Source organism: Micromys minutus (assembly GCF_963924665.1).
Source record: "Micromys minutus genome assembly, chromosome: 5".
Lineage (NCBI taxonomy): Eukaryota > Metazoa > Chordata > Mammalia > Rodentia > Muridae > Micromys > Micromys minutus.
In genome coordinates this window covers 1474571-1492665 of record NC_137974.1, presented here as the reverse complement: position 1 = coordinate 1492665, position 18095 = coordinate 1474571, and the positions used below count along the sequence as shown (strand labels likewise).

At 44.9% G+C, this 18095-nt stretch overlaps 1 protein-coding gene across 6 annotated transcripts in view; it reads right to left on the bottom strand.

Moving 5' to 3' along the window:
- Window positions 1-705: 705 nt before the first annotated feature.
- FERMT2 (FERM domain containing kindlin 2) overlaps window positions 706-18095 on the bottom strand; it is a 59287-nt gene continuing 41897 nt past the window's right edge. Inside the window, exons 5-18 of one of the 6 annotated variants that reach the window (XM_080917004.1) lie at window positions 16317-16349; window positions 15802-16027; window positions 15509-15611; window positions 13676-13783; window positions 10544-10678; window positions 9765-9814; window positions 8948-9072; window positions 6755-6861; window positions 6415-6636; window positions 5052-5075; window positions 4554-4574; window positions 3954-4078; window positions 3562-3703; window positions 707-2124 (exon numbers count right to left, since the gene is read on the bottom strand). In XM_080917004.1, the coding sequence (XP_080773130.1) occupies window positions 1951-2124; window positions 3562-3703; window positions 3954-4078; window positions 4554-4574; window positions 5052-5075; window positions 6415-6636; window positions 6755-6861; window positions 8948-9072; window positions 9765-9814; window positions 10544-10678; window positions 13676-13783; window positions 15509-15611; window positions 15802-16027; window positions 16317-16349 (1595 nt within the window). In that variant the 3' untranslated portion in view covers window positions 707-1950. Of the gene's footprint in view, window positions 2125-3561; window positions 3704-3953; window positions 4079-4553; window positions 4575-5051; window positions 5076-6414; window positions 6637-6754; window positions 6862-8947; window positions 9073-9764; window positions 9815-10543; window positions 10679-13675; window positions 13784-15508; window positions 15612-15801; window positions 16028-16316; window positions 16350-18095 lie in introns of all 6 variants that reach the window. The other 5 variants (XM_080917006.1, XM_080917005.1, XM_080917008.1 and 2 more) reach the window with 5 other exon arrangements.

Below are 18095 nucleotides of genomic sequence, written 5' to 3'. Positions count from 1 at the left end.
TACACGTGACCAGAAAGGGGGGGGATGGGTCCCCTTCTCCCTGTGCCTTGTCTTCATTGACTACAGCTGTCAGGCCAGAGAAGGCAAACTACATGCTTGGCTCCAAGGAAACCTACAGGTATTTATGGGAGAACAGTTATAAATTAAAATCTCCAAAGGGAGACATAGATTCGGGCAGGTGAGGACAGGGCACAGGGCTAGGAATATGGCAATAGGGTGAAGGGCTACACAGACGGTTCTCAACCTCTGGGTCCCCTTTCACAGGGGTCACCTAAGACCACGGCAAACCACAGGTATTTACAATATTATTCCCAACAGTAGCAACCTTACAGTTCCGAAGCAGCAATGAAAATAACTTTATGGCTGGGGTCGCAGCACTCAGAAGGTTGAGAACCACTGGTCTCGAGTGTGGCCGCCCAGACTTAAACACGAATGGGTCCGCAGGAAGTACCCCCACCTCAGAGGACCTGGAGGAGCCGGTGGGGACATGAGCTCCTGTCCCACAGCTGAAAGCTGGATGGCAATGCTGCTCCAGGCGCCATTTCTGGGCAGGGGCGTGGCAGGCAGGGGCGTGGCGGGCAGGGGGCGGTCCGAGAAGTAGCACAGGACACTGGGCAGCCTCAACACAAGTATATTTGAAAGCTTTCAGGAAGTGATGACACATAGATTATCCCATCTTTTAAAATGGGAAAGAGCTCGTATGTTCTAGAGTAGGCAAGATGCAGGGATGGGGGGACGTGGAAATGGTGAAGGCAATGGCAGAGGCTGGAGTCTAACTGAGAAGGAGGAACAATGTTTCCTAGAGAGAGCTCTTTATCTGGTGCATGGCCCAGACTGGCAGGCTGTTCTAACAACACATGGTGTGGGGAGTGTTGAGAGATCAGAAGTACAAAAAAAAAAAAAAAAATTAAATAAAAGGTTTTACTTTTATTTAAAATAAAATGCATTTATACAGTCTTTAATTCATGGGTTATTGAACAATACTGCTAAGTCCGCCCCTCCCTGTGCCCTTCTGGGCTCGTGAGCTAGGAATTGTCTAACTAGCACCAACGCAGCTGTAACAGCGCAACAGACTAGAACACAGCCAGTCCAGGCTGGAGTTTTAAGGGCATCACGGCAAGTCACGAGCATCATGAAGTCATTCGTAATGTAGTACATACTGAAACTGCATATTAATTATATACTTTAAAAGCATTTAATTAATGCAAAGATGCTACATTTAAGCCATTTCCTAGTTGTGAATAGTTTTAAAAAACTGTACAATTTTATAAAATTTGTGTTTGTACATTAGTTACACAAGATGCATACTTCATAGATCTTTACTTCATATTGTAACACAAGGTTGCATATCTTAGGCAGACAGTGAGTATGCTGGTGAACACTAAGTATTGTAATACAGCTTGGTGTAAAAATAAACACAGCACAATGTACACCATGCTTACTCAAGGACGAAACCCACCGATAACAACAGGTAACAGCGTTTCCTTCAAGGTCAATGGTATCATCAAATACGGAGCATCTACTGCAGACCCAACTTTTATAGGGAGATTAACTGGGCACCGAAGTTCGATAAAGGAGGGCAACAAATTAAACATAAACACATGCATTGCACATGATAAACACTTCATGTAGGTTGTATGTACGCCCTGGGTGGCTTGGTAGTAGATGGCTACAATCAGTGATGGCCAGTTCCTGATCCACCCACTCCTTCAGCTTTCAGTGTGTGGCCCTAAGGACTGTCAGTGTCCACAGTCCACATATGGCATCAAGGCAGGCAGCAGGTTAACAACCGTGCTTGTTAGCGCACATGTAACTGCTCTGGTAAGGCAGAAAGGTTTCATGATAAAATGATAAATTTCAAGCTTACTTTATTAAGCAGCATATAAGAAACAATAGCTTTAAAGTTAAATATTGTTACGGCTATGGAGTTTTATAACATAGCTTTCCTATTCACACCCAACCACTGGTGAGTTTGTAGAACATCTCCTCATCTAAACTCTCGTTTTGGTCTTTTGCACGAGTTGAGAGAAATATGTAGCCACCGATGAACTCATGGACAACCTTGCAGTCTACTTCGGTACAGATGAAGGACAACCGGACCTCGTCTGCGAACTCTACAGTGACCTGGAGCAAAGACAAAGAGCTGTCAGTCCCTCAGGAAGCTTCCCGGCTTTAAGCTCTGCTACTCCACCCCAGTTACTGCAGGGACAGACATTATGTGCACAGTCTAAACAGTAAGAAAAGTGTGACAATCCCCCATTCCTTTAGGTTGTGGAGTTCTCAAGGGGTTTAAGTCATTAAGATCCCAAGTGGTCTCTGGTGATGTAATTAGTGAGAATGTTCCTCTTCAGGTCCTGGGAGAAAACCTACTTCCTGTGTTTTATTTAACATGTGCTTCAATATTTAACCTCTGGGGGGGGGGGTCAAGCTTAAATATTTCAGAAAGTTCTATTTTTCTGATAGCAGCTGATACAGTGTATCCAGTAAATACCACACCAAAAAGCTTACCTGTGAGACTGTTTTATATGATGACAATGTGACAAAAAGGGGACCAAGCTATACAGTGGGACACACGGCTGCCAAGCCAGTCCTCAAGTGTGAGAGCATGTACAATAACCAGCCCTTAGGCTTGCTTCTAAGTGGGCGTGTCCTCATTTGTGAAGGCAGGTGACCTGCCTGCCTCAGAAGGCTGTGACGAGGCTCTCGAGCATAAATGCAGACGTGTCATATCTGGCCCAAAGAAGCACAGGACATGGCCTCTGACTGCTGTTACGGAAAGGTGTCCTTAATTACGATGGTGTGCTGCAAGTGGTAGCCAACCACGTGGTTCATACAGTCTAATCTCTAACTCGCATTTCTGCCCCTTCCAAGTGTTAGGTTATGGGTATGCTACACCAACGAGGGCTTCAGGAACGCTAGACAAACAAAATTCTCTACAAGTACTTGCACGGCATCCTTGGGATCACCTTTATCTATGTATGTATGTATTTATTTTAATTTTACAGGTGTTGTGTCTGCACGGATGTCTGTGAGGCCAGATGAGGGCATCAGATTCTCAGGAACTAGAACTGCAGGTTGTGAACCTCCAGGTGGGTGCTAACACCAGAACCTTGCTCCTCCGGAAGAGCAACACCAGCTCTCAGCTTCTGAGCCATCTCCACTCTGATTACTTGTAAGCAGACTACCCTATGCAGGGCCTCACACGGATGGGGCTGGGGTCTTCTTGACTTTCCACTGGCGGCCTTTAAAAGCGTGTTGATGGTTCTAGCATGGGAACACTGCTGCTTGGACAGCCTTAGCAGAAGGAAGGTCCTTCTCCCCTGGGGAAGGCTGTCTGTTCCCACCTGTATGAGAGGGGAAGGGGGTACTAAAACCCACCAGCCAGATAACCCAAATCAGCCTTAGCAGTTAACGGGGGTGTCAAATACCACAACCAAATCACTTCCCGTAATCCAATGAGGGTCTCCCTTTTGTCTCAAGTCTTGGGGATCAAATCCAGATCTGAACTCCAGCCTCAAGCATTGGTACTGAGTGACAACCCAAGGGGACACTAGTGCTCACCATTTTGATCTCCCAGTTGACATTCCACTGCTTCATGTTGCTAAACCGCCATGTTTTGATGGCGTCTCCTGTGCTGGCATCCATCCGAATCAATCTGTTGTACGCAATTCCAATTAGTTCTTCTCTCTTGCCGCCTTGAAATCTGTAATAGTGAAGAAAAACCACTCAGGATGCGGGAAGGGCTTTTCTCTAACCCTAAAAACAATGGAACTATTATAAGTAAAGACAGAAATTCAATCATTTGAGCTGTTCTGAGAAAACCGAAAGCCTAGAGGATACCATTACGTTTGGCGTAGAAGAGGTTAGTGTGTCTAAGCAGCTTTGCCTTCCGTGGTGAAGACCTAAGTCAGTAAAGTGGGAAAACTGAACACAGACCACAGCAGTGCACTGACCTCGCGATGAAGTGTGTGATGCCGAACTCAGGCAGAGACTGCCAAGCCTGGATAAACCGCATCTTGGCTTCAATCAGACTCATCTGGGCTACATTCTGATGGGCCTCCAAGATCCGCGCTGTGATCTAAACACGATTTTAAATGTTTTATTAAATAACTAGACATTATTATCTTTGATAAAAGACCTAAAAATTATGTGCAACCGTAAAATTATACTGAATTGAATTAAAAATTATCTAATGCTTCATTTGGGAATTCCAACAAAGTAAAAATGTTAATTTCTGTTTTTATGTCCCACACAAGAAGCGTTATTGGGATTCTAGAGCATAGCTTCCAAAACTGAGAAATGTTCCAAGGGAGGAGATCCTGATGGGCAATGACAAAAAAACATATTCAGACGGCCACAAAGACGCCGGCCGGAGTTCTGCAGAGCAACAGTGTGCTAGGGCTCAGGAACAGAGTGTCATCCATGTTTCCATGGTGATCAAACAGCCGATATAATTGACCTGTATTTGCTTTAGGATGGTAGAGGTACAGAGGGCTGTGGTTATGGCTTTGTAGTGTCTAATTTCTTTCTCTTTGTAAATATGGAGAACTTACCAAATCTCTTATATAGCCTGGCTGTAGATGGCAATGCGAGGGAAGAAAAAGGAAGAAAGCAGAAAGGAAAAAAAGAGGTGATCAGGAAATGGCAATGAAGCAAAGAAAAGGCTGTGGTACCTGCAACCCAAAATTCCAGAAAACCATGCCAAAAAAAAAAAAAAAAAAAAAAAAGCCACTCAGGTGGAAATGAAACACAGGAAGAACGAGAACAGATGAGCAAGCAGTCAGCGCTGTCCACTCGGAGTGCACAGAGGGGCCACACTGCGGTGAGTGTCACTCAGACCAAGACGGAAGCTTACAGAAGAAAGCACAAAGTGGCAATCCCTCACTCTCCTCACAGTCAGTTCTTGTGGTGAGGGCAAAGCTAATTATTTTAGTAGCAAAAGAACAATTACTAATCAAAAGCCATCACAGCCTTTCTAGATTTAGTCGGATGACGGGACACATGCACTCTCCCCAGGAGAGAGTGAAGGTGGTCACACAGGCCCTCATTACCATCTGCTTTTTGCATCCTTTTTCCTGGAAGGAGAAACGAAAGTTTGCCATACAGGGCCCTGGGAGCTGTGGCCACACAAGTATCATGTCTGTTCAGTTTGGGGCTGCAGGGCAATTCTTTCATTTATAGTTAAAAACTAATTTTTACTCAAAATACTCCTGGCAGGTTTAACTGATATTCACAGACTATGCTGACTGTCCTGTGTCGTGGCCAAGGGGGACCTGCACTGAGCCTCATGTGTCACCACGGAGACACGTGAAGACCTTTAGGGAACACGCCTCAGAGGCTCCTCAGAGAATGAAGGGCTTTGGAGGAGCGCGGGTCCTTAACACAGGCTCTTGTCACCAAACAGAAGAGTCTAGGTCACATTTCTGTCTGCAACTCAAAGACAGAAAACTGCTGTGGTGTGAGGCCACGTGAAGGCAGACAGTTCCCGCTAAGAACTAGTCTCTGAGTGCGGAGACAGGCCTCCTTCCCAACTCACCCGCATTCCACAGCTTCCCAGAGCAGCACCCCGCCATTCCTCCAAACACTCCCACAGCCTAGGACTGCGGGGTAAACAATGTCCCTTCTCTGACACGGCCTCTGGCCCACACAGACAAACTAGTCCTGATTAAGGTTCTGAACATTTCTTCACAGAGTGAAACTGTTTTAGACTCATTTAATAAAGCTATGTTTAAAATTAAAGAAGGAAATGTTCTGTTTGGACCTTAATGTTTTAAAATTATTTCTGAAAGATAAAGAGTAAACTCAGTAAAAATGATTTATTTTAGAAGCCTTCTCTGTTCCACCTAATCTGAATCTTTCCTTTTATGGAGTGCTGTTCAGTGAAGGGAACCCTGGGGGCTCCTGAGTCAAATTCCCCTGCAAAGGACCTTTCGTGATGCATCAAAAAGCCACTTTCCTGAATAGCAAACCTTTTATGGTATTAATTTCCAGGACGGGAATTCTAAAGTGGACAAAGGGAGTGAGTTTTACATTAAAAGTGATCAAACTTTGTAACCTCGTGTCAGATTCCTTAGGTTTTACTCCTGTTAGGACAGCGATGTAGGAAAAACCATCTCTACCACATAACAGTTTATTTCTAAAGCTGGAAAAACCTCCCTCAGCAAACCCAAGAACGAGCTCTTCTGGGGAAGAGCCGGATGACCTTGTTGACCCCGTTCCCACAAGGGACAGAGTAATTTCTGTCTCTATCTGTCAAGTTTACAGATCTTAACAACCAGTTTAAACTGACCTACACCTCCCCCATTTCCTGTTTTATATTCTAGCAAAGCTGGTATCTTTTATTTAATTGGAGAGACGGCATTTAAAGTATGTGCACACAATGATAAATCCAGCCAATTAAGCAGAATGAAATACCTGTTTGTTTTTGTATTTTTTTAGGTATCGAGGGGACACCAGACACTCGGGATTGATGTCGGTGGTGATCTGGTCAGGGATGAACTGGGGGTCCGGGTTCAGATGCTGCATCTTCAGGAAGGAAAGGATGTTCTGAACTTCTAAGTTGTAAGAACTGTCTGCCATGGTCTTGCCTTTGGAGGCTAGTCTGCAAGCGGCCATCCAGTGTGCATACTGCTTCTCCTGTTAAAGCGGAGAGGAAGCCACACGGTGCTCAGGACCCAGGTACAGGATGGGGGCCAGCGGGCCGACTCACTTCAGAGTCAGAAAGGTAAGGTTTATGTTTAGTTGGAAAACTTACATTATCACAACGAAGCCAGATCTCATTCATGCCCTCTGCAACCGGAATTAGGAGTTTTATGTTAAATTTCTGGCCCGAAATGTTTACATCCGGAGTAACTTCACATCCTGGAAAAATAAATTTAATAACAGAAATGAATAATAGAAATTCTGAGCCAACACAATAGCCTCATTTTGTGAGGTCATACTGTGCTGAGCTGTGCCCATTTTAAGAACACTCCTATTTGGTGGATGTGACTTGCTACAGCTTTGGCATTCAAGTGGCCGCAGAGCCAGGACTCAGAAATATTGACCTTATGAGGTGAGACAACTCCGCTTCACCTCCAAGGAAATGTTTAAGTCATTAAAAGAAAGGGCACCATAGGTAAAGAGTCCTGTTCTTTCCAGGAATATTACTACACACAAAGTCGCCTTATAAGGCCTTTTGTAGAACTTTTCAAACAAGGATAAGTTATGTGGTGAAGTTAGACAAACGTGTGAGGACACAGATCTACTCTGGGTGACTTAGACAAGTGTGTGAGGACATACAACTACTCTAGGTGACCTAAACTAATGTGTGAGGACACAGATCTACTCTGGGTGACTTAGAGTTAATAATTCTGTCATCAGTCCTTAAAAAAATGTCCAAAACTGAACCAGGAAGTTCTCATATTGAGCTAACCATACTGAGTGGGTACATCTAACATGCATGTGGCTGTCACACAGGTCTCCCCTGACCCATTCTCCACATTAAAACTGTTCTCTCCCTAAACCCTGTTATATTCCAATCTCCTTATCCCTGTTCTGCCCAACTGCACTGGCCTGGGAGTTTCTGCCAGCACCTGCCTTTGCTCCACAGGCCTCCCACAGGCTTATTTTATTTACTTTGGTGTGCAGTGGGGAACCAGGGCCTAGAGGCACAGCCAGCACACACTTTACGTGTGGACTCTACTAGGATCCCTCTCTGCATCTTGAGTTGGACCCCATTTACCCCAAGACCTTCCTTCACACCATCATGGAACAATAACAAACAGCAACTCTCACCCCACCCTGACTTTTCTAAACCGTCACTTCAGAAACTGGCTAATTTCCAGAGTACTGAACTTAGGGCCTTACACTAACCTAGTGTGACACATGTTACCGATTCCCAGATGGAGGGGTAAGGCTCCTTCTACCCGAGCCAGGGCAACCATCAGGAGCAAGAAGGGAAGAAGTGGCAGAGGCCACCGACAAGGCAAAGGAAGCTGTATCTCCATCCCTAGGCCAGAATAAATAGACTGAGCTAGGGGCTGGAGGAGGCGTGGCTCGGCAGGAGCACAGTTACAACTATTTGGATCTGATACCTTCTTCTAGACTCTTCAGATATCTGTACACAGACAGATGGACAGACAGACAGACACACACACACACAAAAAAATGAGATAAGCCTTAAAAAATAATAAGTAAAAAAGCAGAGCTAACAGCTTCGGGTGCAAGTGCCTGCAGTGCTCTGTAAGGAGAAGCACATCTTAAGCTCCAGCCCCTACATCTCAGCTCTGACCAGGCAAAGAGAGACTCAAGCTGGAGCCGAACAGGGACATCCTGTGCTTGTCTAGGTGCGAGCAGAAAGTAAGGATAACAAAAGTGGATAGGTGGGTGGTGGTCCTGCACACCTTTAATCCTAGCACTAGGGAGGCAGAGGCAGGTGGACCTCTGTGAGTTTGAGGCCAGCTTGCTCCAAAGAGCAAGCTCCAGGACAGCCAGGACCACACAAAAAAGTCCTGTCTTGAAAAACAAAACAAAATAAAAAAACCCCAACAGAACAGAACTGAAATAATAAAACAAACCAACCAACAAACAAAACCCCAGGTGGGTGAGGAAACGGGAGACTGTGGCCAGGGAAAGGGGCTAAGCACCCTGACCAGAGCCAGCCTGTGATCAGAGGCAGAGCAAGTGTAGGCTTTCACAAGCAGGCTGCCAGTGACCAGGGGAGAGACCAGAAACGCAGCCTTGATAACCACAAGGCTGAAAATGAGGGAATCCTAACGTTCTTAATGCTGAAGATGGAAAAGTGGCCCAATAATCGAATACTTCAGCCCGGGTCGGCCCACAGAACACGACAAAATATCCACATGCAACCCAAGGCCAGACTGGAGAACCGAAAACCTCTAGAAAGCCCCAAAGGTGTAAAGAAAGTGCCAGGCAGGCACTGGCGACAGGTCGCAGGAGGCCCTACCTCTGAGGTTCATCTGGTGGGCAGGCGTGCCGCTGGACTCCTCTCCGCTCTTGTAGCAGGAGATGGACGTGTCTTTGAAGGTGCACCAGTACTGCTTGTACCCCTTTAAAGTCAGCTTCTTCGGCCTGGAAGTCACACAGACTTGAGAAATGACCACTTGGAAGTAACTGCAGGGCTATGCTTTTAATTTCTCAAGGGCTGAGAACCTTGAGGCCAATTTTACAGCTGAAATCATGTCCCTTGGGCCACCTTTCTTCTGGTACAGGTTGCGGGTGCGCTTTTCCCTCTCATTCCGCCTCACATCCCAGACAGTGACAGGGTGGAGAGCTCGGAAAGGTCCGTGCATCCTGTGTTCAGCACGACTGCAGGGAGGTCACTCCGGTGCCACACACCGATGACACAGTGAAGGAGAGGAAGATGGCGGACACAGACATTTGGAAATCCTGCTCTTGTGTCACACTCTGCCTCAGCACTTGAGGATTAAGGTGGATTGCTCAAGTCTAGAAAGATTTACTGGGACCCTCCAGGGCAGGGTTCAGCAGCCATGGTACATTTAGCAAAGAGCAGCCTGGCAGTCAAGGGCAGCAACTATATGATCAATCCACCTCGACAGTCTTAAGATCAAAGACTACAAAGATTGCTGTGGTTTTAACTGAATGAACATGATTACCTTAATTTAAAGTCTTTAATTGGTAAATCTTACAGGTTTGCTTTACAAATAAATTTGGCAAACTTACTGAAATCTAACTACTACGAACACGACTGTAACACAGACAGTTTTGATTCACATTTGAAATCACTCCCACTTTACACTTACTTGAAAACTTTAATGTAGTCAGCAAGTTCTGGGATTGAAGTTATGTCACCCTAAGGGAAGAATTCAAACAATATTTCCCTCAATTAAAAAAGTCTAGTTTGGTATCTGATACAAAAAACTGCTTATTTAAAAGGTGAAACACATATGTAAAAGACTTAGATGATATCACTATATAACATGGTCTTATTACAAAGGCATTTTGGAATATTATAGAAAGTTAAAAATTTGAACAAAATGACAATTTGTACAACTCCAAGAATATAATGTCACTTCTAAATATGGCTGAAACTGTTTGTAGCAACACATGGAAATGTTACAAATCATGACACTGAGACATGTTTCTTCAGCAATAACTCATTCATCAGCTTTAAAAATAAGCCGTGTTTAACCGCAACTGTGAGACTCCTCAAAGGACACTGACTGCCCCAGCCTTGCCATTACCCCATCACTCTTCCCCTGGAGAAGTGCCTTCTCACCACTTGCAAAACAAGTGTTTGTGTTGGGAGCCCTGGTAATACTATTTCCTCACAAAAGGTTTCCTGGGGTAAATCCTCCCACCACGCACGCACGCGCACACACACGCATGCACGCGAGCACACACACACACGCACGCACGCACTCACAGACACAGTCTCTGAAACTTCCCGAGACTCTATGACTGACTTCTGTAAAGAAGCCACTCCCCCCCCCCCCCCCCCAGTGCCTTATCTGGCAAAGGAAAACCCTCATCAAAGTAAAGCTCCACTAAAATCAGTCCATTAGCTGAAGATCCACCCTACCAGAATTGTTGATGTTTTCCCGCCTTCCAAAGTGATCTCCAGGTCAGAAAGGGCAGCATCAACTTCATCAACTTCTTTGTCACTGTTGTTTAAATGATTTTCTGATGTCATGATTGACAGCTTATTGATATGATACTGAAACCACAATAACATGTTGTTGAAATGACTATTTATTTAACTGCAAAACTTTAAGATGAAATCATTATTTGACTCTATATTAGACTTTTTTGTCATCTGAGTTGCAAAGATCAGGCTGAGGGGGCTGGAAGAGGAAGGCTCAGGTGCTAAAAACACTTGCTGCTCTTGCAGGGGACGTAGGTTTGATTTCCAGCACCCACACAGCTCACAACTGTCTGGAACGGTAGGTAAAGGTCCAGCGCCCTCTTCTGATCTCCACAGATACTGCATGCACACGTGCACAGACAAAATGCAGACACCTATTCACATCAAAGTAAGCAAAGTATCCTGGGACTGGAAGGGTAAAAAGCAGGGGCCACGGCACCTGGGATCATTGTGACAGCCCTACTCAGACTCAGTCAAACGAGCAGTCTCTATAAACACACAAATGAACTGGGGCTCTGGTTCCCTTGGTGTGAAGGGAATTTATGGGTCTGTTGCTACATTACACGGACATTTTTGTTATCTTGTTGTTGGTTTGTTGGTGTCCACCGACTAGAACAGGGCCTTGTACAGATGAGTGCTCAGGCCATTCATGAAGGCTTCTGTAGAGATGAACTAAGCTATTTGTTTTACATCACTAAAGAAAATGAACCCTCGCTGCCCTATAATCCCAACCACTCAGGACAAAGAGAAAGCCAGCTCTACTCTGCCCAGTTCCGGTGTAGTCAGACTGCCCTTCTATCTAGCGAGGAAACAGTCTTTGAGAATTTCCTAGCATATAAAATAGCTGATTTTAAATGCATGTAGTGGCTCAAAATACTAACACTATAATACATTTTGATGTCAAACCTGAAAGATTTTATACAGCAACCAACAGAATCTGGTGTAGCTGCTTCTCAAAGCGTAAGCACGGCTCTGAACTTCTGAAGAATCCATTTACCCAGTGAAGTCTATCTATAGGGACACCAGTGCACAGACCTGCAGCCAATACAGTGCTCTATATTCTAACACTCAGTAGTAACCCTTCTGGTTACACCTTCAAGCCAGGCAAGTGTGAGATCGTAAGGTGACAGAAGCTTCCACAGTGACTGGTAAGAGCAAAGTACTCAGACTGCCAGATGTAGCGCCCAAACATGGAGGAAGTTGAGAATCATGTGGAGAGTCAGTTAAAAAGCGTAGATACCCTAGAGATCCTGACTCAGCCTGAAATCTCCATTTTTACAAAGCCCTCTGGCTGATCCTGACACCACAGGAGAGTCCACCGGTGAGGCCCTGGCTGTGGACAGACTCTAGAGTCTATCTTTGTTTCCAAAGGCACATGTGGCATGAGTCAGACATTACAGCATGCACTTCAATCCAAAGGCTTTAAAACTTTGTATCCGGTTTATTCTGGATTGTCAGTCCCTCACTGTATATATCTATATATTCCAAAATGGTTCAAGAAGGCTATCCCCTGATGGCCTTCAGTTACTGTGAATCAAATCTCAGTCTTGCTGGAATATATGTCAGTGGCAGAATGCATGGTTATCAACGTGAAGGCTTTGGGCTCAATCACTATCAGTACCACAAAGAGACAAAGAGCAAAGCTCTACCACATCATCTACGGTCCTAAGACAGATATACTTCACGTGTCTGATGCTTGCTTTTGGTAAAACGTCTGCCAGAAGACAAGTCTGTATGCACAGTGCAAAAGAAATTCAAGTCACTCAGTGAGGCTCCCAATGATCGGTGCCCGAAGTTAATTCAGGAAATTCTCCAGACAGTTGAACCCACCCAGAAACAGTGTAAGATTCTTAATTAGATGCTTAATCATCTCTTTAAAACAACTGATGAATTCGTCAGTCGGCAAGAACCCGTTTCATGCTCTTTCGCTTCCTAACAGTGACTCTGGCTGTCACCGTGAACGTTCTGGATTCTGGCACATTTGGAAGGCTGAGAGCACTTCTGTGTTCTGAGAAAAGAAGTAAAATCTCTACAGTAGAATGTTTCTTAACTGAGGGTCAGTCCAGCTTTCCCCACTTCTAATAAAGAAAACCAACTATACTGGGACCTTAGGGAAGACTCGACTCCCAGCAAAACTCGTTCTTGCCAAAGCCCCACTCAGACACACTGAAATCTGAAAGAGAATCAACCTGGAGACAATGGACGTCACTGCTTCTAAGAAATCTGATTGGTGGATCAGCAATGGGAGTGGATAATTAATTTTTAAATAATTCAGAAGCGTGTGGTATCCAAGGCTCACATTTGAAAAAAAATACTAGTTTACAGAAACATTTAGCTTTCACTTATTAATACCACAAAAGCTTTTATGTGTATCTTAGTCTCTTGAACTCCTATTACTTAAAAGTCATTATTTCTACCCACCATAGCCAGTTGGAAATGTGCTGCGTTATCAAGTTAATGTTGTCAGTTTTCTATTTCCAAGAAAAAACTGAGTTAACTTAAAATTAGTAGACACTGGAAGGGAAAAGACCAGTTTTTCCCCACAAGATACAGGGAGGTAACCAAAAGCATCACTGATTCTTATTTTAAAACAAAACAAAGTCATGTTTGTTTTACTTTCTTAAATGTCCACTTTCGGTACCTAAAATTCCTCATTCATTTATTGTGTTTGCACATGGAGTTGAGAGGACTTACCTTAAAACCAAACAGAAAAAAACACACCTTCAATCTCAGCACCCAGGAGGCTGAGGCAGGGGGATCTCTGTAAATTCAAGGGCAGCTTGGTCTACAGAGAAAGTTCTGTGAGAGCCTGAGCTACAGGGCGAGAAGGCCACCTGTCTGCCTCGCCGGGCCTGGGACTCAAGTGCCACGTGCCAGCCTCAGAAGGCAGTGTTTAGGAGCAGGTCCTGTACATCAACCCTGGGTTGCCAGGCACGGCAGCATCTACGTGCCGCACCATCTTACCAACCCTAAGTGCTACTTTCTACACGGCAAACGGAACAGCAGAAATGCTCGAACCATCAGTGCGCTGCTCTTCTCCCTGCCACAGGCAGCCGCCAACCCGCCTACCTGCAAGGCTGCGAACATCATCATCTCCTCCTCTGTGCACTCAATCTCTTCCAGGAGAAGAGCCCATTTCGCTTGCTCGTACAGCTGATTGATTCTGATGGCATCATACTGCAGAACGAAGGAGACAGTGTCTGTAATGCAGTGTTTTCAATACCACAAAGTTCTCAACGAGAGACGGCTAAACAGTTAAGAGAGCACACTGCTACTGTGAGGAACCAAGTTCAGTCCCACACCTGTGGGAGACAGCTCAGCACTGCCTGCAATCTGAGCACCAGGGGGTTCCCATACCTTTGTCCTCTGTGGACACTGGCACTCAGACCTAAATTCTAAAATAATAAGTCTTTAGTCTCTTTTAAAAATATTTTAAGAATGTTTTGCTCTTGTGTATGTTTGTACACTACATGCATGCCTTTGAGTCCCCTGGAACTGGAGTTAGGTGTGGTCGTGAGGTGCTACGTGGGTGCTGATAAGTGAACCCAGGTCCTCTGCAAGGGCTCTTACCCAGTGAGCCACCTCTCTAGCACCCCTTACTCACCTCTGGGACGGAGTCTCACTATGTAGCCTTGGATGGCCTGCAACTAGTCTTGAACTCAGCCTCCTGCCTCTGCCTCCCGATTGTTGCCATTAAAGGCATAAGTCACAACGCCCTTAACACCCACTTTTAAAGCATGTCAGAAAGTGAATGTATGTTTTTGTCAGCCTTCTAGGATCAAAATAATTCTAAAAAAGGGAAGAGATCCATTAGTGTTAGGCATGACATAAAACATGAGAGAATTACTCAGTGGGTAGAGGGAGTGACCTAGTGTGACAAGAGAATTTAACCCCCATCAGTGAAGGCAAACGTGTTAGTTTCACTGTAAGACTCTGACTTGAGGCAGGGTATAGTGGTCATGTCTGCTGCCCTGGCACCTGGGAGGCTAAGGTAAGAGGATTCTTCATTGCTACGTCAGCCCAGGCTGCACAGCAAGATCTTGTCTCAGAATCCAAACAAACCCCTTGAAACTGGGTATTGCTACAGCCTTATAGTCAGCACCCAGAGTCTGAGGATCACAAGTTTGAGGCCAGTCTAGGTTTCACATTAAGTTCCTAGCAGCCTATGCAGAATGGCTGGACTGGTTCAAAGACCAAACGTAGAATAAAGAGGAGGGAAGGGGGTTGGTAGACACCTTCACTCTCAGCTCTAGGGAGGCAGAAGCAGGTGGATCTCTGTGAGTTTAGGCCAGTTTTATCTATGTATAGAGTTCAAGAATAGCCAGGGCTACCCTGTCTCAAAAAAAGAAAAACCAAACAAACAAAAACAAAAAACCAAAACCAAAAAAGCTAACCAATTAAAAACAAAACACCAAAATATAGTGCAAAAAGTAATCTTTCAGAAATTATTTTTTAATTAAAAATACATTTATTTAATGTACAGTGGTGTTTTGTCTACATGTATGTCTATGTAAATGTGTTGGATCCCCTGGAGCAGGAGTCACAGACAGTTGTGAGCTCCCATGAGGGCGCTGGGAACTGAACCCGGGTCCTCTAGAAAAGCAGTGCTCTTAACTGCTGAGCCATCTTTCCATCCCCAGAAAATTATTCTTTATCTTGCAATATACTTGCAGATGATACATTTTAAAAAAAGTAATCAGTACCTTTGAAACACACATCAAAGAAAATATAATTACCTTAGCAAAAGAGAAATAAAATGTTTAAACATGGTCTTAACCTAGGAAAAAACCAGATCTATTCAGACCTAAAGGTCTGGCTCTGAGTATTATTCAAAACTTGCTATAGGGTGGCACTCAGATGAGAAGAGAGGCAGAAGTAGAGAACCCTTTAAATCCTGGGTACCTTGGGATTCAGATCAAAGAAGCTGTGGTACTTGAACCGGAGCAGCAGGGCCTCGTTCTCCTTCACGTCTTGCTCCATTAGAGACCTCGAGGAGTCGAGCCACCTGGACAGAGCAGAGCGCTGAACGCTGCAGACACAGCCCACCAAATCCTCCGCTACGGAAACTCCAACTTACCCTTGCCCGGGCCGCGTGCTGTGAGCCTTTTTAAAAATGAGTCCCAGGACTTGGGAAGCAGTCTGACACCAGCCTGGTCTCTAAAGAGACACCCTGTCTCAGAAAACCCCAAACTTACCCTTGGTTGGTTTTTGCTTTATCAAGAAGAACTTGAGGCTTGAACATTTTTGCCAGTATTTCTGGTGATGTTACCGGCTGACTGACAGCAAGTATTCCGGGATTGCCTTCTGACAGGGCACTGTCACCAAACCAGGCAGAAGTTGGTGACAAGGGGCTTCCATCATGAGCGTCGTAAGTAGGGGTCATTGTTTTACTATACAGTCCCGGGCTTGAGTATACGCTTCCTGGTAAGTGAGAAGAGATGCTGTGAGGAGCCGCTCAGAGCAGCAACGACACACACACGGTGGGAAGCACTGAGCACAAGCTTCAGGCTGGAAGGAGAGCTTTAGGACACTGCCTGCCTCACAACACAAAGAGCTCTGCCCGTACATGAGAACACACAGTGCCCAAGCCGTGAGGTGCGGTTACATCGGCAGAAACTCTGAGGAAAGCCGGTTGGAAGGAACTAGGAAGTAGGGCTATGGCTGAAGCGCAGACCGACACACTGTGTGTGTAAACTGTGGTGAGGCTCACCTTTCAGAGGGCCAATGTAAAGAACATCGGTGCCTATAGGAGAGGAAAGAAAGGAGTTCAGAAGGCAAAGGAAAGGCAACAATAGAAGACAAAAGAATGAAAGGAAACAGGAAAAAGGAAAACAGACTTGCCCCAGTTGTGACTCGTAACGAGTCAACAACCTCAGGAGCTTCAACATAAATACAACATTGTCCAATGAAAAATGAAGCTATGATCCAATCAAGCATGCTCTGATTTGGTTCTGTACAGCTGGTGACCTCAGAGCCCTGGTGACGGGTACAGCAGAGGCGCCACAGAGAAAACACACTAGCTAACGACTCGATAATGGCTTGAATAACAGAATTAAGGCAATCAAAGACATCAAGAAGAATATCTGCCTTAAGTCTGTTATTTTTGGTCCTGTTCTGGAGGTTTTTGGTTTTTTCCTGGGACAGGGTCTCAACAGCATGATTCATGCTGGGCTCAAACTTGACTCATTTTCTGGCTATGGTCATGGTTTTAAAAAGAAGATGTGCAATTGCTGTTACACTGTTACTGGGCATGGGAAGGAGAGGCCGTCCGTGCTCTGTGCTTGGGAACCTCCTCCCTCCCGAGCACAGACGTCACAGTGCAGTGGAAGAACTTTCACTGAAGGCACGAGGATCTCGTCAGCTGTCCTGTGTGCTGTGTGTGCTCAAACAACCTGTGCATCTGAACGCTGTGAGGCAGAGGAGGCCTGAGTTCTGTTCACCTTTAAAGCAGACCCTGAGATACAGCCCTGAGGAGGCACTGGTCACTAAGGAATCATTTTCAAACTTAAAATTATGTGTCTGTACTTACAAAGGCAGGAATGCCTGCCCAGCTCACTTGGGCAGAGAGTGATTCTGCTAAGGGAGTAAAGAGAAATACAGTATGGAAAATAATAACGGCTAGGGAAAAACCTGTTTATTTAAAACAACCGTTGAATAATAAACCCTTCACTAGAAATGTCAGAATATCAACTTGCCCCTCCTAAAATAATATCCTAGAACTATCTAGAACCTAGTATAATTAAAACTGCCACTCTTTGTGGAGTTCCCAACACAGAAAGTATGTGAACAGAACATGCCCAGGCCTCTTCACTCTCAATTCCCTACAGTCTGTATTTTACATACCACAGTTTCTATCTGTCCTATGGGTACTACAGGAGAACAACTCATCTAGTGTCCCAACAAATCTATTTTTATCCTCAAGAACAAACTATAGCACCAAGGGTCATGACCAAGCTAGCTAGAGAGCCACACCAGGAACCAGCCTGTCTTGGTTCCCTGCACACGACCTTCATGTCCTGCAACTCAAACCATTCCCAACCCTGGTGCGTCTTGTTGCTTAGAATCTGGGTGTCACGGAAAGAGAGGCTTCAGTAAATAGTTCTGTACTTATTTCCCAACCCCGGCTGCACTGCTGGGTCAGAGGGCACACATAGTTCAAATTCTTTCAGGTTCGGCTCAAAGGCCAACACTAACTGTCTTGTTTTCCTACTTTTGCCTGTGTTTATACAGAAAACATTGAAAAGAAAGACAAGGAAGAAATGGCTGGCTCTTGAGAGGGAATAGCCAAAGAGTAAGTTTAAAAGTAACTTTCACTATTAGCCTAGCTTATTTTCTGTATTACTTGACTTTGTTATAATGAAATTATATTCAGTATCTGGCTTCTGTAATAGAAAATATGAAGCTCATTAGAACACAGTACTGATCGAAAGAAAAATGCTCTATCTATAGTTGGGAGAAAAAATTGAAGAAAATTTCAACCTTTAGTATT